This window comes from Gymnoscopelus braueri (assembly GCF_963280865.1).
Source record: "Gymnoscopelus braueri genome assembly, chromosome: 12".
Lineage (NCBI taxonomy): Eukaryota > Metazoa > Chordata > Actinopteri > Myctophiformes > Myctophidae > Gymnoscopelus > Gymnoscopelus braueri.
The window spans coordinates 49,098,664-49,125,520 of record NC_137614.1 but is presented as its reverse complement, the minus strand read 5'-3'; the positions used below and the strand labels follow the sequence as shown (position 1 = coordinate 49,125,520).

Here is a 26,857-nt window from a genome sequence, read left to right as displayed (position 1 = left end):
GCATTGGAGTGATTTTACTTTTCTTAAATACGTGTGTGTGTGTGTGTGTGTGTGTGTGTGTGTGTGTGTGTGTGTGTGTGTGTGTGTGTGTGTGTGTGTGTGTGTGTGTGTGTGTGTGTGTGTGTGTGTGTAGGATATCCTGTAAGGATCTGAAGAGCATGCTGAGCCAGGTCAACTACAGGGTCCCCAACATGAGGTTCCTCCGAGAGAAACTTCCGGTAACGTAACTCCTCCCCCTCATCCCCCCCCCCCACACACACATACACACAACATAAAAACTTAATTTCTGTTTGCCTTTGGGCAGATATGACTAATAACTAACTTAAATATACAAAGAAATTACTGACATATTTAAAGGTAGGGTAAGTGATTTACTTTGGTTAAAATAAGTGTTAAAGGGTAAGACCACTTTGGTAGAGGTTTGGGTTGTGTAGTTACCTTGCCATGATGTAACCCCAAAGGTGGGCATGAAATCAAAAATAATTGCTCCATTGATTAGAAATTGATAATTCAAAATATGCTCCTCATTGACTTACATTGTACGGTAAAACAGCTCTCAAAGTCACTCTTTTAGCACATAAATGAACCCAAACATAGCTGATTCAGGCAATATAGAGCATCACCAAACCCAGTACTGTTTTTTTTTTTAATAAAAATGTCAACTTCCTGTTGATTTTACTATTTGAAGATCTGGATCCGGATCCGCGGATCCAGTCCAGGTTTTCTACTTATTAAAAATGGCAAAATCAACAGGCAGTTGACATTTTTATTTAAAAAAAAAACAGTACTGGGTTTGGTGATGTTCTATATTGTCTGAATCAACTTTGTTTGCGTTTGTTTATGTGCTAAAAGAGTGACTTTGAGAGCTGTTTTACCGTACAATGTAAGTCAATGAGGAGCATATTTTGAATTATCAATTTCTAATCAATGGAGCACTTATTTTTTATTTCTTTCCCACCTTTGGAGTTACATCATGGCAAGGTAACTACACAACCCAAACCTCTACCAAAGTGGTCTTGCCCTTTAAATAGCACTATATTCTGATAGTACTCATTGCTATAGAGTGTTTGTTCAGTAAAAGGAGTCTCCATGTCTCTCCAGCTCTTTATTAAACAGAAAAGGCATTTTCAGTGTTCTCTCCTGATTGGCTTAAATGTTGTCACCTACCTGAAAATATACTATATTCTGTTTACTAAAGAGCTGGAGAGACCCCTGTGACAGAACAAAAGCTCTGTAGCAATTACTATTAGAATATAGTACTTTACCTTTTTAACAAAAAAGATATATATATATATCACTTACCCTACCTTTAACCCATTAACTGCCGGAGGTATTTTAAATTTTTTTTAGCCAGTGCCAGAGTTTTTCATTGGAAAAAAAAAAGTACTCAGGAGCCGAAATATAGACTTTTTAAGTTTTAAGTTAACAAGGAAGTGGATAGGAGTCTAGATCTTCAACTAATCAGATCTCCTTGGTCTTTGGGTGAAATTGGAAAAAAAAAACATTTTTCACTTCACGTAGATCTACGCGATTGGCACGTGGCGGCTTTAAATCGGTTCGCGTAGATCTACGTGATTGGCAGTGAAATGGTTAACTCTCTCAGTTTTTTTTTAACTCTGGATAACTCGTTCTTGGCACTGAGAGAGTTAATGACTATACTTTTTAGTGAGATACCGGTAATTGCGATTACCGGTATCTCAAATAATTACGATTGGGTGATTATGTAATAACTCTGAATGTTGAATCCTGAAAAGTAACAGTTTTGGACAAAGGAGGTTTCCCGCCCGACAGAGACAATATCACATTATAATCAGCGTCAATATGGCTTCTTACTAAAGAGCATGGTTCTGTGCTGTTTGTCTGCTGTTGCAGGACTCTGAGCTGAGGAATGGAGACGTGGTGTCCTTCAGCCAGTTCTCCCAGCTCTACCGCAGCCTCATGTTCGATGCTCAGAAAAATGTAAGTACATGATAATAAATAATAATAATAATAATAATATCTCAAATAGCGCTTTTCTAAGTACCCAAAGGTGCTTTACATGGGGGGCGGGGGGAGAAAATCTACTTTAGTAGTTGGCTTAGACTAAGGTAATAAAATCAATAGAAACAGTGGAATGGTGAGACTGGGGGGTGTGCAGTTAGCTGGGGAAAGCCATATTGAAGAGGTGGGTTTTGAGAGTGGTTTTGAAGATTTGGAGCGTGGGGGCTTCTCTGAAAGTATTGGGATGTGCATTCCACAGGGTTGGGGCATTTTTATGCAGCTACTTATCAATTTATACAAAAATAGCAGATCTACAAGCTCAAAACGCGCCGCACAGCGACGCGTTTTGAGCTTGTAGATCGGCTACTTTTGCTATTTTTGTGTGACATAGAACTTTGAAGTGTAATATAATGCAATGTGGCCCTCTGGAGTGAGTGTGGAAATACAGTGGCCCTCTCATCAAAGTTGCCCACCCCACTAGGCGTAACGTCAGTGGCGGAACAACTGAAAGACTGATCAGGTTCCCCCTGCGCACCGTGTGTGTGCCCAGCCCATGCGCGCGCACGCAAAAATGTGCGGGTTTTGGGCGGATTTTGTTCTTTTTAGTGTTACTTTATTTCGCTTTTAGGGTTAGGGTGAACTTCCAACAGTGTATTGGGGTGAATATATTTGCAGTTCCATGTAAGCTGGTGAATCTCTGGGAAAGTTGCGGAGAGGCGGAGCACGCAAAGTGCGTCTAATTCTAATAAAATAAAGGTGCGTAACGTAGAATCAAAATGGGGATCATTGAAATGAAAAAGGAGCGTAACTGGATTAGGAGAGTTGGACTGGAAGGCCGAAAGGACATGCAACGAGGGATCTCTCCAGTCTGCATCCAAACTGAGACTTTGAGATGGTGCGGTTGACACACTATCCAGTCAGTTACCGGCCGACAACCCGCTCACCCCTTCCCCCCCCCCCCCCCTTCCATTTTTATACAACCTCGCCCGGTCATCATAGCTGCTGCAGCGGTCGGCCCCATTTGATGGCTCGCGAAAGGCACTCAATGCCCCCACCCCCCACCTCTCTCCTCTCTCCAGCCCAATCTGTCTGTTCTCAAATGGCTCCCGGATCAATATAGACCAGTTAAAAACCCGCCAGACCCCTCTGGTGGAGGCCATTAGTGCACACACACACACACACACACACACACACACACACACACACACACACACACACACACACACACACACACACACACAGATGTACAGGCCGGCCGGCCGGGGTCAGATGAAACCGGGATGACCTCATGCTTGAGTTTATGTCGTGTGCTGCTGGTGTGTCGTGTGGCGAAATATCAGATCTACAAGCTCGTAGATCAACTATTTTTAGCGCGTGACACCACAGCACGACCGAGTACACGTCGGGCTTCACTGTGACTAAGCACAGAGCCCCCCAGCATGATCATGTGGCTGACTGGTTTTATACATAAAAAGATCCGTGCTTTGACTAATTGCCCACTTAAACCCTATGTACTTCATTTGACCGGGGTCCCCCAGGGGTCTGTGCTTGCCCCCCCTCCTTTATTCCCCTCTACATCAGAGGTAGTTCAGCTATTTTCGACACATGTTCGCCTATTAAATTATGACGGGCTGCTAAGGTTCGTAGGGTTAACTTCAAATCTTCAGTTTTTATACATTTTGCAGAGTGGTGGAAAAAGTACTCAAATGTTTTACTTAAGTAAAAGTATCAAAGCTGCAATGTAGAAATACTCCGTTACAAGTAAAAGTCCGGAATTCAAAATTTACTTCAGTAAAAATATACTTAAAAGTACAAAAGTAAAAGTACTCATTATGCAGTTTTCAAATATATAAAATGTATAAAAATCATTTGAAAATAGCAGATTTACAAGCTCATAATGCGTCGCATCACAACGCATTGTGAGCTTGGAGATCGGCTATTTTCAAAAGGCCGAAATGTATATACGTAGGGCTGAAGTGGTTAATGTATGTTTTGTTATAATAATCTAAATCTACAATGTAACTAGTAACTAATGTTTTCAAATAATTGTGGTGGAGTAAAAGTACAATATTTGCCTCTGAGATGTAGTGGAGTAGAAGTAAAAGTACTGAAAATGTACTCCAGTAAAGTAAAAATACCTCAAAATTGTACTTAAGTACAGTACTTGAGTAAACGTACTTAAGTAAAATGACTGAAGTTACTTTACACCACTGATGATTTCCTAATACAAAAATATAATAACAAAATCTTCAGTTTATAGATGATGACCCAATTTTGAACATTTTCTTTCCAGATGGAGATTCCCGTTCTACAGAGGTAAGGCCAACAGCAAACACTGTTTGACACACAAGATGAATCTCTTTTGATGTCGGATGGAATAACTTGTTAATAACGTTGTTTTTTTTAATGAAATTAAATGCATGGTGTTTGTTTTTCTTCTGTCTTCCTCCGTCAGGTTCATTGACAGACCGGAACAGAGGATCTCTCTAGAGGATTTCAAGAGCTTCCTGTTGGAGTCTCAAAAGGTACTCTCTCTCTCTCTCTCTCTCTCTCTTCTCTCTCCGTGTCTCTCTCTCTCTCTCTCTGAGGGGAGTCAGACCGCGAGACGTCAGACTTCCTGTGTGGCTTTGTGCCGATTTCGATTTGACACGTCCGCGCATCTGCAAGGTGAACTGCTACTTAATGTTTACACTGTCATGTCTGATGATAATGTGCTGCTAAACGACGTCTCACCTGCACGTGAGACCATAGAGACGCACAAGGGACTGTGTTTCTATATCTGTTGATATTTTATTGGGCTATTGTTCTCTTAAACTTATGTACCTTATCAATTGCATCAATTACTACGTCTGCTTCTATTTTAGCTACCCCCCAATTCCAATTCCATTTGTTTTTCTTTAACCATGTACTAGTGTTGATTTCGTCGACTAAAACTACGATGAAAAATGTTTGTCGACTACCTTTTTTCACTGACGAATACTAAATAAAAACGAAATAAAGACTATAAGCTATGATGACTAAAGCTAAGACTAAATATATTGACAATTTCGTCAGCAAATAAAAACCAGACTAAAATGTTAGTGAGGGACTAGTGGAGAAGAGATCCAGTAGAACTAAAAGACAAGTCATTTTATGCTCGTTTGCGCTCGGGTGTTACACTTTGAAAATAGCAGATCTACAAGCTCACAACGCGTCGCAGCGCGACGCGTTGTGAGCTTGTAGATCGGCTATTTTCAGCATGCAACCAAGTGTAAAATCTGCCATTACGACGCCATTAAGGCACCGCCAACATACATTGTAGTCGACTAAATCAACTGTAGATTTAGTCGACTATAATCTTATGATATTTAGTCGACCAAAACTAGACGAAAACTAAAACATTTCAGATGACTGAAATATGACTCAAACTAAATGGATTTTTTTTTCGAAAGACTAAAACTAAATCAAAATTTGCTGTCAAAATCAACACTGACATGTACCTAATATACATATAGTATATTAACTCTACTCATATAAGGATCATTTGACATTTCTGAACTGTTTTCTTTCTCAATTGTTTTCCCTTTTCCTGAAAAACTGCATACAAAACGATGGGGGCTTGTAGGTCTAATATTCACAAACTTTGTGTTGAACTCAGGACATGTGGGCCACAGACAACAACCAGGTACAAGACTTTATGTTGGGCTACCTGAAGGACCCCCTGAGAGAGGTGGAGCAGCCCTACTTCCACCAAGACGAGGTACATAAAACCTGATATCCACTTCTTATCTCCATATTCTAACTTCCTGTGCTTTTTTTTTTGTAAATTAACACATTGAGTGCCAGGGTTTTTAAAAAACAGGGTACAGTCAGTGCCTGGATTTTTAACCATTTTTGAACCTTTTTCAAGTAGTCACAAAATATTTTCAGTGATCACCGTCCTCACGGTGATCCCCTCATTACACACACAGAGGTCTCGTACAATCGGGGGATTTTTTTTAAAAACATTCGGTAATCCGTTCCATAGTTGCAGCCAGTTGAAAATAGTCAAAAATAGTCAAAAATACATAGTAAAAAAAAAAGTACACAGGAGCCGAGATACAGGCTTTTGAAGTCATAAGTTAACCAGGAAGTGGATTAAAGTCTAAATCTTCGAAAAATGATATCTCCTGGTGCTGTGAAGGGGGAAAAAAATGTTTTCTTCTTTTTTTTCTTTTTTAATATTTGTTTCCAAAAACGGTTATAACTGTTTTTGGCACACCTCATTTGGATTATGAAAAACGGCCCGGACCGTTTTTGGCACTCAATGGGTTAACGCCATACTTGATCATACTACAGCGTCACACAAAAGGAGCAGATCCGCAAGCTTGAAACGCGGCGCAAACCGACGTGTTGTGAGCTTGTAGATTCCTAAAATGGGGATGCCAGCTTGAAAGTGGGTTAGGGTCGGGGTTTGAGGGTTGTCTCTTTCTCTCTCGTCTTCTTTTGTTCTTTGGTGCTCGATCATCCTGCTTGTTTCCGAATCTTTCTTATGTAACAGAACACCACCCCCCCCATCCAGTGGTGGAAAAAGTACTCAAATGTTTTACTTAAGTAAAAGTATCAATACTGGAATGTAGAAATACTCTGTTACAAGAAAAAGTCTGGAATTCAAAATTTACTTGCATACAAAGTATTGGCATCAAAATGTACTTAAAGTACCAAAAGTAAAAGTACTCATTATACAGAATGTCCCGTTTCAAATGTATATAGATCTTTTGAAAATAGCAGATCTACAAGCTCACAACATTGTGAGCTTGTAGATCGGCTATTTTTAAATGGCCGAAATATATATAGGGTATGTATGTTCGTTATATAATCAAAATCTACAAAGTAACTAGTAAGTAGTTTCAAATAATTGTAGTGAAGTAAAAGTATAATATTTGCCTCTGAAATGTAGCGGAGTAGCACTGAATATTGGAAATACTCCAGTAAAGTAAAAATAATTGTACTTAAGTACAGTACTTGAGTAAATATACTTAGTTACTTTACCGCCCCCCTCACCCCACACGTTGCTTTGGACGCTGACTCATGGAAAAAAAACTTTTTTGTTGCAGTGGGTGGGAGGAGGGAGACGCATTACTGAAAATCTACATGGATTGTCTTGACCGTAAGCCCTAACGCGAGGGTCTCTCCTCCCACGCCCATAGAGAGAGGTTATTGACTGTGTGCACGCGGCCGCGTGAGACTTTCTGCAGAAAGCAAAGGATGGTTTCTGTGGTCGACCCATGAAGCTGCAGTATGAGAGAGAGAGAGAGAGGGAGCGAGAGAGAGAGGAAGCCGGTACCCAGGCGACATACATACTGAATTGGCGCTACTGTTTTTCTGTGCCCAAGGCCTATCGTAGAGGCTGTCACCATTAACACATTTAAGTTGACGATTAATTGTCACTCAAATATTAATAATAATAATAACTCAAACAATTTAATTGCGTGTTTGACATTGAACATTGGAACATACACTATGACGCCTTTTAGGCTTCGTAATACAAAATTGCACAGGGCAGTTATGACAAATAACTGAACTATACAGATACATTATTGTCATATTTAATAATATGTAAAATATATGTAAAATGTAAAAAATACAGAAATAGCTGATGTAAGCTTGTAGATCTGTATCTTTCGGCTTTTTTAATATTTGAAAATGATTTTCAAAATGGAAACGATTATGAGGATTATGCAAAAACTATTGTGATTATCTCAAATAATTGCGATTAGACGATTATGTAATATTTGTGACAGACCTAGGCCTATGTACCGCGGCCTAAATGATGATGTTCGGTGTCGTGTGCAGAAAAAGGCTGCTCAATGCGTCGCATTGTGAGCTGGTAATGCTTGAAAATCTGTGAGATTAAATGCCAAATGAAAAAAAAAGCTACCAGTGTTTGACGCTTGGCTGGTGTTAAAGCGGCGCTATGTAACTTTTAGTACGTTAATACAATATAACTCATACAATTGGGGTGGTTGTATTGTGTCTCCCTGCTCTACTATTGAGACATTTAGATCGTGTCAAAGGTCATGTCTCACCTAGACACAGGATCTGACACGATTTTTAACCTGATGGTCAAGATTCAACTTATCCCCTGAGCGAGCAGGCAGGCTCTATTAGCTCAATGGTTAAAATGTCAGCACTTGCGCAGGAAACCGGGCTCAAATCCAGGTTAAAAGAGGAAAGTTACATAGTGCAGCTTTAATTTCAGACCCTACATGTATGAGGGCTGCATTATATTTTACATGGTGATTTGTGCATGCCCGATAGTGATGTCGCAGGACGTGCAATTATTAAAATTTTTATCAATCAAGGCAAAAAACGGAGAGAGAGTATAGGTCCCAAGGTCTCCCTAATTCTCTCGCAAGCTGCCCTTGGTTTTGTCATAAAAGTATCTGTACCAAAATCCATGCACTTTTGCCAAAAAAATTACAAACTCGCAACAACACGTCACAAGCTTCTAGATCGGTTAATTCTGGTGCGCGATACTGGCACGCAACGAAGTATAAATCAGGCTACAGTTGGGCATGTACTGTATGTGTATATATATATATTTATAGAGAGAGACGAGTTCTTCTGTACCGTGTGGGTAATTCCCGTCAGCAGAAGCTAATCTCATTCCAAGCGGCACTCCCCAGTTCTCTACCTTACATTATGCTTTACGTCAATGATTGCCTCTGATCTAGCAAATTGCTTACACATTTTACTAAATGTAATCTTGGTGTCCAGGTAGAGTGGGAAAACTCCATTACTTATGCAGTAGCTGCTTTATAAAATGTCTGGCCATCGACCTGAAACAAACCCATCTCCCATCTCTCTCTTTCCCCTCCTGTCTGGAAATGTCGGAAACCCAGTGGTTCTCGAACATTCCCATAACAGCGTAATTTTTCAAGTGTAACTTGCGAGCTTGTAGATCAGCTATTTTCGGATAGCGAAAATATCAAATGGGGCCTAAGTGTTTAAAGGGCAAGACCACTTTGGTAGAGGTTTGGGTTGTGTAGTCACCTTGGCATGATGTAAGTCCAAAGGTGGACAAGAAATCAAAAATAATTGCTCTATTGATTAGAAATTGATAATTCAAAATATGCTCCTCATTGACTTGCATTGTACGTTGAAACAGCTCTCAAAGTCACTCTTTTAGCACGTTAACGAACGCAGACAAAGTTGATTCAGACAATATAGAGTATCACCAGACCCAGTGCTTGTTTCTTTTTTAAATAAAATTTTTAACTTCCTGTTGATTTAACTATTTGAAGATCCGGATCCAGTCTGGGTTTTCTTCCTAATAAAAATGGCAAAATCAACAGGAATAAACAGTACTGAACTAAACTAAACCGTTCCCGATCTTGTTGGGGACCCCCTGGAACCCCCTCAAGGACCACCTTGGGGGTCCCTGAACCCCATTTTGAGAACCACTGACTTATGCAGTAAGGGGGTACCAGGGGGTCCCCAAATTTGTTAATAAAGCATCACAATCATTTTAGCCCCTTTATCCATATGTTATACTTTGGCTATTAAAAAATGGCAGATATACAAGCTCATGGCGAGGCACTCGCTACAAGCTTGTATATCTGCTATTTTCTTTTTAAATCGTGAAAAGTTGTGCAAATCTTTGAAATATGTATATTTTTTAAGCGAACATTTGTAACTCAAATCTTCGCTTCTGGGGGGTCCCTGGAACAAAACTTTTTCAGATGGGGGTCCGCGGCCAAATGTATATCAATTTAGGGGTCCTTGGCATGAAAAAGGTTGAAAACCACTGCTTTATTACTGTAGATGACTAGCAATGGACCCGTAACGATCACCTCTCCTGTTTCTTTCTTCCTTCTCCGTCCAGCTGATGACCTACCTGTTCTCCAAAGAGAACAACATCATGGATTCGTCCCTGGACCAGGTGTGTCCCGACGACATGAACAACCCCCTGTCCAACTACTGGATCTCCTCCTCGCACAACACGTAAGGATGGAGGTGGTGGTGGTTAGGGCTGTCACCATTGCAAATTTAAGTTGACGATTCATTTTCACTCAAATAATTGCGATTAACAATTTAATTGTGTTTCTGTCGTTGAAAATTAATGGAACATTATGAATGAAAATTACATTTCTGTTTGGCTTTTTAGCTTTCGGAAACAAAAGTTGCACAGGGCCGATATGACAAATAACACATATTTAATTACTTTATGCTTAAAAATAAACATTAATAGTGGAAATAGCTATAAGCTCAAAACGAATGAGCTATAAGCTCAAAACGTGTCGCATCGCGACGCGTTTTGAGCTTATAGATCTGCTATTTCCACTATTTTTTTATTTAAAAAAATATATATATTACATTTTTAAGTACAATTTTGAGATATTCTTACTTTACTTGAGTATTTCCAATTTTCTGTACTTTTACTTCTACTCCACAACATCTCAGAGGCAAATATTATACTTCTACTCCACTACAATTATTTGAAAACTTTAGTTACTTAGATCTGCTATTTTTCAAAAGATTTTTTCTAAGTTTTGAACTTGTGAAATGGGACATTCCGCACAATGAGTACTTTCTACTTTTGGTACTTTAAGTACATTTTGATACCAATACCTTTGTACTTTTACTCAAGTAATTTTTTTATTCCCGACAGAGTATTTTTACATTGGAGTATTGATACTTTTACTTAACTCACCGAGTGACAGAATTATTTCTGGCTATGTTGTCCCAGTGCCAGAGATTTTTTCAAAGTAAAAAAAAAGTGCTTAGGAAGCGAGATACAGCCTTTTTCAGTAAGTTAAACAAAGAGTGGATGGATTATCTTCAGATAATGATATCTTAGGTTCTGATTTTTTTTTTTTTTAAAACACGTCAAACACGTCATTGGCACGTTGCGCCATAGCGGTAAAACACGTGAAACACGTTAATGGCACTCAATAAGTTAAGTAAAAAATAATTAGTACTTTTTCCACCACTGCCACTTGGCCACGGCCGGCCCAAAGGTTCGAGCAAAGTTCAACATCGCTTCAAAACGGACCCAAATTTCCCCGAAAGTTTGGTCCTGTTAGGCCTTGGGGACATTCCGGGACATTCCTTCCCTCCATATGGGCACCAAGCCACAGGTCACATGGGCTTTTGTCCTAACGGTTTTCAAGCCGTCGCAACATCAGATAAAAGTGTATTATTTAACAATCAACCTCGTACCATGAAAGCTTGGCCTCGTATTCTGCAGGAAAATGTCTTTTTCCTCCCATTGAAAAGTGTGTGAAAGGCAGTCGAAATGATAACTTTCTCTGCTGCCTGTGAAACAATACTGGTTGCAGGGGGAGCAATGAACGCTTCCATGTTGCTTTGATTAAAGTTTGAATTGTCCGGCAGAATGAGAAATGATTGTTTACTCTAGTCGACAAAGAGAAAGAACCCCTTTTGATATGACATTCTCCTGGTTGTGCTACAACACCGCCATGGAATGTGTGTGTGTGTGCTTTGCATTGCATTGCAGTACAGTATGGGGCATGATTCCACAACAAAATGTGTTAATTGAACTTAGAGCGTGTAAAAATTAACTAGTGACCCATTTTCAGAGTTAAGGGGATAGACTTTATTTTCTATCCAATAGTCACCCCATGGAGACTTGAATTTATGGATATTTTTAGTTTTTTGTCTCATTCCTATAAGACAATAATTTGATGACCGGCAGCGGTTCCGGTAGGAGACACAAAGAGTCTCCTTTGTCTCTCCTACCGGAACCGCTGCCTACCGGTCCTACCGGTCATCAAATTATTGTCTTAGGAATGAGACAAAAACTAAAAAATATCCAATAATTCAAGTCTCCATGGGGTGACTAATCCATAGGAAAAAAAAGTTTTTTTTTGGGTGAACTATCCCTTTAACCACTTCCAACCCGGCGTCCCTATTTTGTCACTATAGTTGAAAATCTTTTTTTTTTGATAGCCGATCTACAAGCTCACTATGTGTCGTGATGCGACGCGGTTGTGAGCTCGTAGATCGGCTATTCTCGCGTGACCCTGTCGTACGATGAAGAAATAGGGCTTAAGAGGTGTGTGTGTGTGTGTGTGTTTATTTGTGTTTTGCATGCATGTGGTTTGACGCTGCGTGCTTATTTTTAGCTACCTGACGGGAGACCAGTTTTCCAGCGAGTCGTCCCTGGAGGCGTACTCACGCTGTCTAAGGATGGGCTGCCGCTGCATCGAGTGTGAGTAAACACACACACACACACACACACACACACACACACACACACACACACACACACGCACTTCTCCCACTTGACACTTAACCTTCTTTACAATAGTCTTGGGCTCTCACTCCTCCCACACTGTTCTACTTTAAATATTTAGTCAGTGGTGGAAAAAGTACTAAATTTTTTTAGTAAAAGTATCAATACTAGGGGTGTTGGAAAAAATCGATTCGAATACGAATCGCGATTCTACTGTTGGACGATTCAGAATCGGTTCTCATTTTAAAAAGAATGTATAAAAAAAATAAAATAATAATCATTATCAGTTGATAAAACCTTTACAATTATAAAAGCTACATAAATGTACTCTGTTCTCATGCCAGCAGATTGGAGTAGATCCTGAAATCCTATGTTTTGAATCGAGAATCGTTTTGAATCGAGAATCGTTTTGAATCGAGAATCGTTTTGAATCGAGAATCGTTTGAATCGGGAATTGTTTGTTTTGAAAAAATCAAAAAAAATCGGAATCGTGACCCCAAGAATCGGAATCGTGACCCCAAGAATCGGAATCGTGACCCCAAGAATCGGAATCGAATCGTGAGATAGCAGAAGATTCACAGCCCTAATCAATACTGCAATGTAGAAGTACACTGTTACTTTAAGTAAAAGTCTGGAATTAAAAATGTATAAAGTGAAAAACTATTGGTATCGAAATGTAGTTAAAGTACTAAAAGTAGAACGTGCTCATTGTGCAGAATGTCCCATTTCACAAGTTTTCAAATGTATAAAATGTTTTTAATCTTTTGAAAATAGCAGATCTACAAGCTCACAATGTGTCGCATCGCGACGCATTGTGAGCTTGTAGATCGGCTTTTTTCAAATGGCCAAAATGTATATAGGGCTGAAGTGGTTGCTGCATGTTTTGTAGTCATGTTTTGTAATAATAATCAAAATCTATAAAGTAACTAAAGTTGTCAAATAATTGTAGTGGAGTAAAAGTACAATATTTTCCTCAGAGATGTGGTGGAGTAGAAGTGAAAGTATTGCAAATTGGAAATACTCCATTAAAGTAAAAATACCTCAAAATTGTACTTAAGTACAGTACTTGAGTAAAAGTACTTAGTTACTTTACACCACTGCCTTTAGTCACACACACACACACACACACACACACACACACACCCACACACACCCCTCTTACACAACACACGTGTGTATTGTTGTCGTTAAAGGACAGGTTTCTATTCATAAAGCTGTCTTGGAGGCGTGTCGAAGGGTTCACCGTGTCTCATAAAGATGATGTAATGCTTGTTGTTGAAACTAACATGTACCTTTACACAGGAAACCCCTCTGTGTCTCACTGAGCTCCGTACAAATGGAAACCAAAATGGACCTGTAAATGAATACTGAGGATTTCACTTCAAACTTTCACTTTCAATCCAAATGTAGTGACTGGTGCACCAAAACACCTTTTTCTAAATAGATTTTTTTTTTCGCATCTCTGTCATTTTTGATTTCTTTGGCCATTCAAAAATAGCAGATATACAAGCTCACAGCTTGTAGTTCTGCTATTAAAAAAAACATTTTTGCAAATATTTGAATATATATATTTTTTAAAGGGACATCTTTTGACTCAAATCTTTGCTTCTGAGATGGGGGGGGGGGGGGAGGGAATCCTATCACATAGGATTTCGAAGACATTTGTAGAATATATATTCAAAGATTTGCAAAAGAAATCAGATCTACAAGCTCATAGTGTGGCACAGAGTGCCGCACTATGAGCTTGCTATTTTTTTTAATCGTGAAAATATGTTCAAATCTTTGAATATATATATATATATATATATAGATTTAAAGCAAACATTTTAACTCAAATCTTTGCGTCTGGGGGATTCTACAAATGTCTTCTAAATCCTAACAGTTTTTTTAAAAGAAATGTTGCAATAATATCAGTGGTTCTCAAACCTTTTTCATGTCAAGGACCCCCCAAAATGATATGTATTTGGCTGTGGACCCCCATTTCAAAATATTTTGTTCCAGGGACCCTAACAAGCAAAGATTTAAGTAAAAAAAAAATATATATATATTCAAAGATTTGCACACATTTTCAAGATTTTTCTAAAATAGAAGATCTACAAGCTCATAGCGCGGCACTCGGTGCCGCGCTATGAGCTTGTAGATCTGCTATTTTTGAATAGCCAATAAGTATAAAATAATGGTTTAAGTGGTTACACAGATGCGTCCCCGGTCTTAATGGGTTAAACCACTTAAACCTCATGTACTCAAATAAATAAATACATGTGTGTGTCACCTCCAGTGGACTGCTGGGACGGCCCAGAAGGAATGCCAGTCATCTACCACGGACACACCCTCACAACAAAGATCAAGTTCTATGACGTCCTCACAACCATCAAAGAACACGCCTTCGTCACTTCTGAGTGAGTCTCCTGTGAACCGTAACCTATTCCGACTAGACTTTTAGGTTAGCTGTGTTTGCGTAGGTGTGTGTGTGTGTGTGTGTGTGTGTGGTGTGTGGGTGAGGTTTTGCTTGTGTAGCTGTCTGTGTGTGGCTTGTATAGGTGCGTGTGGTAGGTGTAGGTGTGTATGTGTGTGTGAAAAAGAAAGGAGGAAGAGAACATAATGTACCCACGAAAACTAATACTGGTATAAAGTGGATCAAAACAAGTACACTTAAGCAAGAGAACTATGATCTAAAACACTTGTTCTCATCCTTTGGGCCGTGAGGATATTGCAAGTGGGCCCCCAAATAATTAGCCAAACACTAAGATTTAAATGATAATTATAACATTCATATTTATATATTATTTCTTTTTATGTCCTGGTATATCTTCTTTAAATCTTAAAAAGTTATTTTACATTGTGACACAGATAAATGAGAAGGTTAAAGTATACTACGGTATGCTATGTTCCATTGATCCAAGTCGGAACAACACAATTGATTGACTGACAAGGATAAGGATAAGGATAATTCCTTTTAACAGGTCGTTCATGAAAGTCCTTGCGGTCTTGTTTCCAATGAGAACCTGTGAGCAATTAGGGGTTAAGAGTCTTGCTCAGGGACAAATTTCATTTCATCGACACATTTGCTGGCCTGGCTTGGAATCGAACCTGGGGCAACCAGGGCCTCTGGCTCCCTAGGCGGGCTCACTAACCACTCAGCTATGGCCGCCATTACAATAAAACCATTACAATAAAAAATGCAATAAAAAATGCACGCGGCCCACCCATCTGGGGTTATGGGTGGGACGCCAAAGCTTTTGAAATCTTTCAAGTGGGCTAACGTGTGTTTGTTCCACAGTTAAAGACTTATGCTGCGTTCACACCAAAAAACGCTTTTGTGAAAAAAACGCGAAGAAGCACACAAACAATACTTCAATTTCTCTTTTTGGCTGAATGAGCTACTCAGATCATGCTGTGCTCTGATTGGCTAGAATTGAGCTTTAAAACGCCTACAGTTTCAAAGCTTAAAAAAAAAAAGCTTCAAATCTCGGGTCTGGGGAGAAAAAAAGCACGCTTTTCCATTTACGCTTTTAACACATTCCATGCCAGAGTTTAATCTCATAATGTACTCACCAGTGCCAGCGTTTTATTATTGTTTTTTTTTTTTTTTTTTCATGTCGCCACAGACCTCGCTAAATAAGTTAAAAGTGCGCGTTCATTTGGTTCTAAACACACAGCGGATCTGTGAGAAACGGCCAGCGAAAACAGTTTCCAAATGCGAGCCGCCATTTTGAAGATACAGCCGATCAACGTTAAACAGTGATCAGCGAGGAGAAAAACAACAACCGAGAAAATCGAGTTTTAAACAGGATCCCAGACAGGAAGCGGATACGATCGAAAAAACCGGAACCCAAATAATTCCGTTTCCGACCGGAAACCGGAAACGGAAATGTATCAAAAAAATTCGGAAAGTGCACCTGGGGCAGTTTCAAAGGGAATCGGCGGTTCGCGTAGATCTACGCGACTGGCACGCTGCGGCTTTAAATAGGTTCGCGTAGATCTACGCGACTGGCATTCAATGTGTTAAACGCTCATGAAAAAAATTTAAACGCCAATTTGCATAGAGATAACATTGAAAATAAAAGCTAATTAATTGTTCAGCTTCACGCCGGTGTGAACACAGCATTACAGTGTGTTTGTTCCACAGCAGTGTTGATTTCATCGACTAAAGCTATGACGAAAAATGTTGGTCGACTACAGTACCTTTTTTCTCTGACGAATACTAAATAAAAACTAAATAAAAACTAAGCTGTGATGACTTTCACTATGACTAAATATATTGACAATTTCGTCAACAAATAAAAACCAGACTAAAATGTTAGTGAGGGATCTAGTGGAGAAGAGATCCAGTAGAACTAGAAGACGAGTCATTTTACGCTTGGTTGCTCGTGGGTGTTGTGCTCTGAAAATAGCAGATCTACAAGCTCACAACACGACGCGTTGTGGGCTTGTAGATTGGGTACTTTCAGCATTCAACCAAGTGTAAAATCAGCCATTACGACGCCAGCACCGCCAAAATACATGTTAGTCGACTAAATCAACTGTAGATTTAGTCGACTATAACTAGACAAAAACTAAAACATTTCAGATGACTAAAATATGACTAAAACAAAATCAAAATTTGCAGTATTTTCTTTTTAATACTTTTATTGCAAGATATTCATGTTTAACTGTTCCACAGTTTCCCCGTCATCCTGTCCATCGAGGACCACTGTAGCATCGTGCAGCAGAGGAACATGGCCACCAACTTCAAGAAGGTGTTTGGGGACATGCTGCTGACCAAGGCTGTGGACATCTCGGCCGACTGCCTGCCCTCGCCCAACCAGCTCAAGAGGAAGATTCTCATCAAGGTAACGAGTCAACACCAGTCTACCCCCCCCCCCCCCCCGTTTACAGTGGTGTAAAGTAACTAAGTACATTTACTCAAGTACTGTACTACTGTAGGTATATTTACTTTTACTGGAGTATTTCCAATATGCAGTACTTTTACTTCTACTCCACTACATCTCAGAGGCAAATTTACTTTTTTACTCCACTATAATTATTTGAAAACTTTAGTTACTAGTTACTTTTGTAGATTTTGATTATTACAAAGCATACATTAACCACTTCTGCCCTATATACATTTCGGCCATTTGAAAATAGCAGATCTACAAGCTCACAAAGTCACAATGCGTTGTGATGCGACGCATTGTGAGCTTGTAGATCTGCTATTTTCAACGTTTTTTTTTTAATACATTTTGAACTTCTGAAATGGGACATTCCGCATACTTTTACTTCACTTTATTTGTTTATTTGGACAGGACAATATTAATGGACGTTACATGGACTTAAATACACCGGATTTAGCAAAGATGCTAGTTTTCATCCGCAGTCCTCACAAAGAAACATAAAATCAGAAAACAGACAGACAAACGGTGGAATACATTTACATAACATTACATAGGGAACACAGCATAAAAATAAACCTAAAACAAGATCACAAATGGTTGCAGCTTTGGTTTTCAAGCAACCATCTTTTCAGATTGAATTTAAAAGATGGAAATGTAGCACAATCCCTTATACGCAGAGGAAGGCCATTCCATGCTACACAACCCTGTACTGAGAGGACATTTTGACCAAATGTTGTTTTGCCGGTGCGGCACTTTGCAATCTCCTCGAGTGGTTGCTCTGGTACTGATTCCCCTATCAGGCTTCCGTTTTAATTAATTCACTTAGGGTCTTGTATATGACCCCAACCTGTTTGAAATTTTTAAAGTTATCAAAGCTAAAGAAATTGAGCCTCCAGAGGATGTTACAATGATGATATATGAGTGAGGCTTCCTGTCAAACACTTTGAGCGCACTCTTGTAGAGCTGTTCTATGGGTTTGAGAATAGTCACGCCTGTGCAAGACCAGTTTGTGAAACAGTATTCAATGTGTGATAGCATCATACAGTGAAGAGTTTGAGAAACAGTATTCAATGTGTGATAGGATCATACAGTGAAGATACGATCTGGCAGCTCCAACTGTCAGGAAGGGTCTAATTTGTTTAAAAGTTTGAGGGTTGAATTTAATCGTATTTGTGACTTTCTTCACATGTTTTTTTTAAAGTTAGGGTTGAGTCTAATATGACTCCGAGGTACTTGAACTCTGGGACAAGTTCAAGTTCCTCCCCCACACAGAAATAATGAGTGCTTTTACTGTACTTTTGGTACTTTAAGTACATTTTGATACCAATACTTTTGTACTTTTACTCAAGTACATTTTGAATACCGGACTTTCACAGTTTTTCTACAGTATATTGATACTTTTACTTACGTAAAACATGTGAGCACCACTTTTACCACCACTGCACCCCTCCTGTTCTCCACACTCATCCCCTCACATTTCTCCTCCTGTCTTGTTCCTCCACACAGCATAAGAAGCTGGCAGAAGGCAGCGCCTACGAGGAGGTGTCCACCTCCACCCCCTACTCTGAGAACGACATCAGCAACTCCATTAAAAATGGGATCCTGTACCTGGAAGACCCCATCAACCATGTAGGCAACAAACCAACCATGCTTTACACTTTATAAGTCATAATCATTTAGGCATTTTAGCAGACTTATTAACCCATTGAGACCGGGAACGCATCTGTGTCATTTTAGATTTCTTTGGGCTATTCAAAAATAGCAGATATACAAGCTCATAGCGCGGCACCAAGTGCCGCGCTATGAGCTTGTAGATCTGCTATTTTTGAAAAATCATGATTTTTTTTGGCAAATCTTTGAATATATCCATCCATCCATCCTCAACCGCTTATCCGGAGTCGGGTCGCAGATCTTTGAATATATATATTTTTAAAGTATATAATATATATAATAATATAAAATATTAGATATACAAGCTCATAGCGCGGCACCGAGTGCCGCGCTATGAGCTTGTAGATCTGCTATTTTTGAAAAATCATGATTTTTTTTGGCAAATCTTTGAATATATCCATCCATCCATCCTCAACCGCTTATCCGGAGTCGGGTCGCAGATCTTTGAATATATATATTTTTAAAGCGAACATTTGTAACTCAAATCTTTGCATCTGGGGGGTCCCTGGTACAAAATATTTTTAGATATTTTTAGATATTTTTAGATATTTTTAGATATTTTTAGATATTTTTAGATATTTTTAGATATTTTTAGATATTTTTAGATATTTTTAGATTTATTTTTTATATAAAAAAAAAACTGTTAGGATTTAGAAAACATTTTTAGAATCGGCCTCAGGTCTTAATGGGTTAAAGTGTGAGCTCAGAATAAGCAGAGTAAGCATGAACTCTAGTCGACAAACAACAAGGTAAACAACACAAGTTGCAGAAGGAACGATGTAGTGCCTCGCAGTGTTGATTTCAGCGACTAAAACTATGACGAAAAATGTTCGTCGACTTCCTTTTTTCACTGACAAAAACTAGATAAAAATGTAATAAACACTAAGCTCCGATGACTAAAACTAAGACTAAATATACTGACATTTTCGTCAACAAATAAAAACAAGACTAAAATGAGATCCAGTAGAACTAAGACAAGTTCTGCTGCGAGCTTGTAGATCGGCTATTTTCAGCATGCAACCAAGTGTAAAATCTGGTATTACGACGCCATAAAGGCACCGCCAACATACATTTTAGACGACTAAATCAACTGTAGATTTAGTCGACTAAAGAACATTTCAGATGACTAAAATATGACTGAAACTAAATGGAATTTGATTCAAAAGACTATGACTAAAACTGAATCTAAATTTGCTGTCAAAATCAACACGGGTGCCTCGAAGAAATTAGAATATCAGGTAAACAATGAACCTAGCATCTGTCTAAATAACATATCGTTGCTGTCCGGCAGAAACCAGCTAACTCCATTCTGACGCTTTTGCATTTTTTTTCTCCATAGATCAGGGCCATTGAACACCCTTTACGTCTGTGTTGGTAAAAAAACAACAATGAAAAGCATTAAAAAGCGCTTCTGACAAAACCAGCTAACTCCATTGGATCCTCAAAACTCCACCGGAGTTAGCTGGTTTTGCTGACTCAGCTGTTCTTATCAATGTTGAACAAAACCTCCTAACTCCACTTTTTTTTCATTTCCTGAAAAATGAACATTTTGGAGTTGGCTGGTTTCTGCCGGACAGCAGAGATATGCTTTAACATTTGTGTTCAAGAAAAAAACAAAACAAATATAAGAAGAAAAAGCGACCAAGATTAGATCTGCATTGTAAACTAGCACCAGAAAACATCACTATGTTTACAGCTCCTAACTGAATGCTGCATGCTCTCGAATCAGCTGTGTATCGTTCTTATTTTTTTAATCTGCTACATTATGTCCTGTGCCATACTGTACATAACTGATGACTCATGTCAAACAGGAAATGACTCCTCTGTATTTCCCGTCTCTTCCTCAACAGGAGTGGTACCCTCATTTCTTCGTCCTGACCAGCACTAAGATCTACTATTCGGAGGAGACCCACAGTAACCAGGGCAACGATGACGAGGAGGAGCACAGAGAGGTGGGGAGAGGCTAGTTATGTCCGGCTCGCCGGCAGTAGAACGCGTCACAAAGCTGCAAAACTGCATGAGTGCTGCTGCCTTAACCCTCTAAGACCGGGAACGCATCTCTGGCATTTTCAGATTTCTTTGGCTATAAAAAAAATAGCTCTACAAATAGATCTACATTTTTGAAAAATCGTCAACATTTGTGCAAGTCTTTGAATTTATATATATATATATATATTTTTAAGGCAAACATTTGTTACTCAAATCTTTGCTTCCGGGGATTCCGTTTTTTGAAAAACTTATGTTTCTATATCAGTGGTTCTCAAACTTTTTCATGTCAAGGTCCGTGGCCAATGTATTTGGCCACGGACCCCCATCTCAAAATATGTTGTTCCAGGGACCCCCAGAAGCACAGATCGGAGTTTAAAATGTTCGCTTTAAAACATATATTCAAAGACTTGCACAAATTTTACAAGATTTTTCCAAAAATTGTGTATCAAAAAGCTTGTATATCTGCTATTTTGAATAGCCAAAGTATAAAATATGGATAAGGTGGTTACACAGATGCTTCCCGGTTTGAATGAGTTAAACACGTGACTCAGGGAAATAAGATACCATAATCACCTATAGAAGTTGAAGGTCACCTATAGAAGTTGAAGGTCACCTATAGAAGTTGAAGGAGAGCAGCGACTGCTGTAGGACTTTTATTACAAAAGGATGTATTTTGCAGAATAGAAGCGTTTTGCAATAAAAATGTCCATGCCAACTAGAAGGAACAGCACTGTTTAAAGGGATAGTTCACCCAAAACATGTTTTCCCCCCCTATCGATTAGTCAGTCGCTCACTCCATCGAGACTTGAATTCATGGATTTTTTCTTTTTTTTTTGGTCGCATTCCTAAGCCAATCATTTGATGACCAGCGGACCGGTAGGCAACGGTTCCGGTAGGAGATACAAAGGAGACTCTTTGTGTCTCCTACCGGAACCACTGCCGGTCATCAAATTATTGGCTTAGGAATGCGACAACAACAAACAAATATCCATGAATTCAAGTCTCCATGGAGTGACTAATAAAAATAGGAAAAAAAAGTAATTTAGGGTGTGAACTATCCCTTTAATAAACGAGCTGACTTGTCACACACATCACTAGTAACTATGTTAAAGCCTTGGCTAGTGGGATAGCAAAGACAATATGAATGGGCAAATAGTATGGGGATTTTTGAAAGTTGGTCAGAAAGGTGCATAGAAATGTTCATACTATGTGTATCGCAGTGCGACATGTTGTGAGCTTGTAGATCGGCTATTTTTGGTGCACGACAACGGCGCACAACATGGGACAAATCACCCGTAAATACCAGTGTTGATTTCGTCGATTTTTTTCACTGACGAAAACTAAATGAAAACTAAGCTATGATGACTGAAACTAAGACTAAATATACTGACAATTTGGTCAACAAATAAAAACTAGACTAAAATGTAAGGGAGAGACGAGTGGAGAAGAGATCCAGTAGAACTAAGACAAGTACGTTTGGTTGCGCTCGGGTGTTACGCTCTGAAAATAGCAGATCTACAAGCTCACAACGCGTCGCAGCGCGACGCGTTGTGAGCTTGTAGATCGGCTATTTTCAGCATGCAACCAAGTGTAAAATCAGCCATTACGACGCCATCAAGGCACCGCCAACATACATTTTAGTCTGAAATCTGATGATATTTAGTCGACTAATACTAGGGTAAAATATGACTAAAACTTAATGGAATTTTATTCAAAAGACTGACTAAAACTAAATCAAGATTTGCTGTCAAAATCAATACGAATCCTCTGTCTCACAATCAGCTCAAATAGTTGGAATCCAACAAGTTATCTCTGTCTCTCTCTCTCTCCGTCTCTGTCTGTCTGTCTGTCTGTCTGTCTGTCTGTCTGTCTGTCTGTCTGTCTGTCTGTCTGTCTGTCTGTCTGTCTCCTCTCTTATCTTCCTCTCCCAGGTGTCCAACGGTATGGACCAGCATGTGACGGAGAAGTGGTTCCACGGGAAGCTGGGTGCGGGGCGGGACGGGAGGCAGATAGCCGAGAGGCTGCTGTCGGAGTACTGCCTGGAGACCGGAGCGCCCGACGGGTCCTTCCTGGTCCGAGAGAGCGAGACCTTCGTGGGAGACTACACGCTGTCTTTCTGGTACGCACAGAAGTTTTCAAGTCGCACATGACCGATTTCAGTCGCTACATCAGTGGTTCTCAAACTCTTTCATGTCAAGGACCCCTCAAAATGATGTATTTGGCCGCGGACCCCCCATCTCAAAATATTCTGTTCCAGGGACCCCCCAGAAGCAAAGATTTGTGTTACAAATGTTCGCTTTAAAAATATATATATATTCAAAGATTTGCAAACATTTTCATGATTTAAAAAAAAAAAATGCAGATCTACAAGCTCATAGCGCGGCCCTCTGTGCCGCGCTATGAGCTTGTACAGTATATCTATTTGAATAGCCAAAGAAATCTAAAATGACACAGATGCGTTCCCGGTCTCAAAATAAGTGTTAAATAGCTCTATATTGTGATAGTTACTCATTGCTATAGAGTGTTTGTTCAGTAACTGGAATCTCCACGTCTCTCCAGCTCTTTAGTAAACAGAAAATGCGTTTTCAGGCCGGGTATCCAATCAGGATAGAGAACTCGGTCAGGATGCAGATTAAGCAAGTGAAATTGAAAGTGATGACACACAGAAATTGAGCCGACAAATTTGGAACCGGAACACTATAAAAAATGACGCTTATTTGATTAATGGGTACTCTCTCCTGGTTGGTTGAAAATGTGTCACCTACCTTATTAACTCATCGAGTGCCAGAATTGCCAGAATTATTTCAGAATGATGTTGTCCCAGTGCCAGAGTTTTTTTCAAAATAAAAAAAAAGTGCTTAGGAAGCGAGATACAGCCTTTTTCAGTCCTAAGTTAAACAAGGAGTGGATGGAGCTGCAAATCTTCAGATGATGATATCTTGTTTTTTTTTGTTTTTTTACTATTTTTTCAAAAACACGTCAAACACGTCATTGGCACGTTGCGCCATAGCGGTAAAAACACGTGAAACACGTTAATGGCACTCAATGAGTTAAAGAGCTGGAGAGACAGGGAGACTGCGGTTACTGAACAAACACTCTATAGCAATGATTACTATCACAATGGAGTGTTTTAACCTTTTAACAACAAAAAAACTAATTGTTTTAACCTGTGAGTTTTGTAAATATTTAATCAATGAAAAGTAAGAGATTGGATCAATTTGAACCAGTGCGTCGCGATGCGATGCGACGCATTGTGAACTTGTAGATCTGCTATTTTCAAAAGATTTTTATACACATCATACATTTGAAAACTTGAAATGGGACATTCTGCATAATGAGTACTTTCTACTTTAACAGTACATTTTAATACCAATACTGTTGTACTTTTCCTCAAGTACATTTTGAATTCTGGACTAACTTGTAATAGAGTATTTCTACATTGCAGTATTGATACTTTTACTTAAGTAAAACATTTGAGTACTTTTTCCACCCCTGATTGGAACACAGGTTACTTTTTTTTTCCATTTCTTGTAAAGTAACGGTTTGGACATTACAGTACTTGGGTTTCCACCCAACAGCGACACGTTAGCTCGTATAATGGGGCCTGTATAGCATGTTTGTTGTTTGGCCGGGGTCCTGCTCAGCAGGGCCACGGTGCAAATGGGACAGCGACAGACTGGCATATCCGATCAATCCGTCAATACTGACGGACATTCCCATTGATTTGAATGGAGTTGGTTGTGGTCGCTATCTGATCTCGTGATCGCTGGCATTTCTATCTGCTAATGCATCGGCTCTGCCGCGAGTCAGGTTATCTGGAAGCAAATCAGTGTCCCTACTGGCCTCACGCCATCAGTGGTGGATCTGCTATTTTCTGAGCGCAACACCCGAGCGCAACCAAACATAAAATGACTTGTCTTTTAGTTCTACTGGATCTCTTCTCCACTAGATCCCTCACTAACATTTTAGTCTAGTTTTTATTTGTTGACGAAATTGTCAATATATTTAGTCTTAGTTTTAGTCATCATAGCTTAGTTTTTATTTTGTTTTTATTTTGTTTTCAGTGAAAAAAAGGTAGTCGACCAACATTTTTCGTCATAGTTTTAGTGGACGAAATCAACACTGGTGTTGGGACATCTCTAAGTGTGATCAAATAGGGCGTTAATTTACGAAAAAAACACAAAGTTAGAATATGGAGCTTTCTGCCCCGACAGCAACGATATACATTGTCTATGAAGCATAGATACATGTCTTTGTTTTGTCCTTAACCTCCCCATCTTTATATCTTCTCTCTCCTCCCAACGCTCCAGGCGGTCCGGGCGGGTCCAGCACTGTCGCATCCACTCCCGCCAGGAGGCCGGCAGCCCCAAGTTCTACCTGACGGACAACCTGGTGTTCGACACGCTCTTCGCCCTCATCACCCACTACCAGCAGGTGGCGCTGCGCTGCAACGAGTTCGAGATGAAGCTGACGGAGCCGGTGCCCCAGACCAACGCCCACGAGAGCAAGGAGTGAGTGTTGTTGAAGCAGACTCTGAAGCACATTTCTGACTGTGTGTGGCACACGCAGTCCTATAGGGCCTACCAAAGAATCCTGAAGGGGGCGTCAACAAGTGTCATTTGGAGCGGCGGACATCTTGGTGGGGGATAAACAGGTTGACTTAACATTGACCCCCACCATATGCCACGCCCCCCGTGGTGACGACATGTTGCCAAGCCCTATTCACCTGTTTCCTAGGCTGTGTGTGTTTCACTTCCTGTCGATTTGATCCAATGAAATCCAATGAAGCTGGTCAGATGACCAATGATATCCAATGAAATCGACAGGAAGTGAAACACACACAGCCTAGGAAACAGGTGTATAGAGTACAGAAGTCCTGACGTCACTCGTTCATCCCCTGGTTCGTAAAGTAATTTCTCTATGGAGAATAACATTGGGTCATCATAGAATCGTCTCGTATAAGAATTGTGGTCCAAAAATAAACAAACTGTCTCGGCGATATTGTCAGGGAGTAGGTTCTGTATCGTTTATGATAGTCAGTCACTCATATTTGATACAGTCTGTTTCTGGCGAAAATTTTACTAATTCGGCGGAAGTAACATTAGCGTTTTCTCACCGTCAGTTGATGCTTCATATCCATAAGAGTCAAACCACAGGCATCATTTGTTTATTTTTGGAACACAGTTCTTATTTGACGTGATATTAAATACGTCTATGGGGATTCAGAATGGGGGTGGAAAACCGCGAACCAGGTGTAAATTAAGTCAGACTTCAGTGCTCTATAGACGGCCGTCAAAAAAGAGGCGTGGACTTCCGTATATACTTATATACCCTACCCAGGAAAGGGGGCGTGGCTGTGAAAAGTGGGCGTGGGTGTAAAAAAAAAAATGCTCCGGCCAGTGCTATATTTCTGTAACGCCACTAGATGGAGGCAGCGGGCCTGGTGGATGTCATGCACAACACACACAGTCAAATTGGATATGTTTGTATCCAATTAATTCTTGTTTAGATGAATTTGAACAGCATAAACGCTGCCTTTTAACCCTTGTCCCAGTTGTTAAAATGCTCAACTCATTTGTGTGTTTATGGCAAGTTCTGGTTCACCAGTATTTCCTGCTTTGTCCCCCCTCCACTGTCCCCCCGACTCATCCCTGTGATTTTGTGGTTTGTTTTCCAGTTCAAGTTACGGCTACAGCAGGTAAAAAAAAAACCATGGCAGGCCTCATGAGTCTGACCATATAGTACACGTTGATGTAAGGCAGCACCGCTGCAGCTAATCATGTTTAATAGAAGCCGGGTTAGATTTATCATTGACAATAGGCTCATAAATGTAGTCCTAGTTTCCCCAACGTGGCATACCCGCTGGTTAACCCATTAAAACCAGGAACGCATCTCTGTAACCACTTTAACCATTATTTTATACTTTGGCTATTCAAAATCGTGAACATTTGTGCAAATCTTTGAATATATATATTTTTAAAGCAATTTTTTTTAAACTCAAATCTTTGCTTCTGGGGGGTCCCTGAATCCCATATTTTCAAATGGGGGTCAGCGGCCAAATACATTTTGGGGGTCCTTGACATGAAAAAGAAAAATGAATAGCCAAAGAAAATAAAATAATTGC

General features: G+C 39.7%; 1 protein-coding gene across 1 annotated transcript in view; it reads left to right on the top strand.

Annotated features, from left to right (window-relative positions):
• The window catches only part of plcg1 (phospholipase C, gamma 1), an 87,661-nt gene that overhangs the window by 27,387 nt on the left and 33,417 nt on the right, over positions 1 to 26,857 (top strand). Inside the window, exons 6-18 of the mRNA XM_080443533.1 lie at positions 134 to 218; positions 1,873 to 1,959; positions 4,274 to 4,296; positions 4,436 to 4,505; positions 5,618 to 5,719; positions 9,827 to 9,945; positions 12,090 to 12,175; positions 14,478 to 14,598; positions 16,863 to 17,031; positions 18,580 to 18,702; positions 20,595 to 20,696; positions 22,665 to 22,852; positions 25,044 to 25,244. Of these exons, the coding sequence (XP_080299659.1) occupies positions 134 to 218; positions 1,873 to 1,959; positions 4,274 to 4,296; positions 4,436 to 4,505; positions 5,618 to 5,719; positions 9,827 to 9,945; positions 12,090 to 12,175; positions 14,478 to 14,598; positions 16,863 to 17,031; positions 18,580 to 18,702; positions 20,595 to 20,696; positions 22,665 to 22,852; positions 25,044 to 25,244 (1,476 nt within the window). The remainder of the gene's footprint in view (positions 1 to 133; positions 219 to 1,872; positions 1,960 to 4,273; positions 4,297 to 4,435; positions 4,506 to 5,617; positions 5,720 to 9,826; positions 9,946 to 12,089; positions 12,176 to 14,477; positions 14,599 to 16,862; positions 17,032 to 18,579; positions 18,703 to 20,594; positions 20,697 to 22,664; positions 22,853 to 25,043; positions 25,245 to 26,857) is intronic.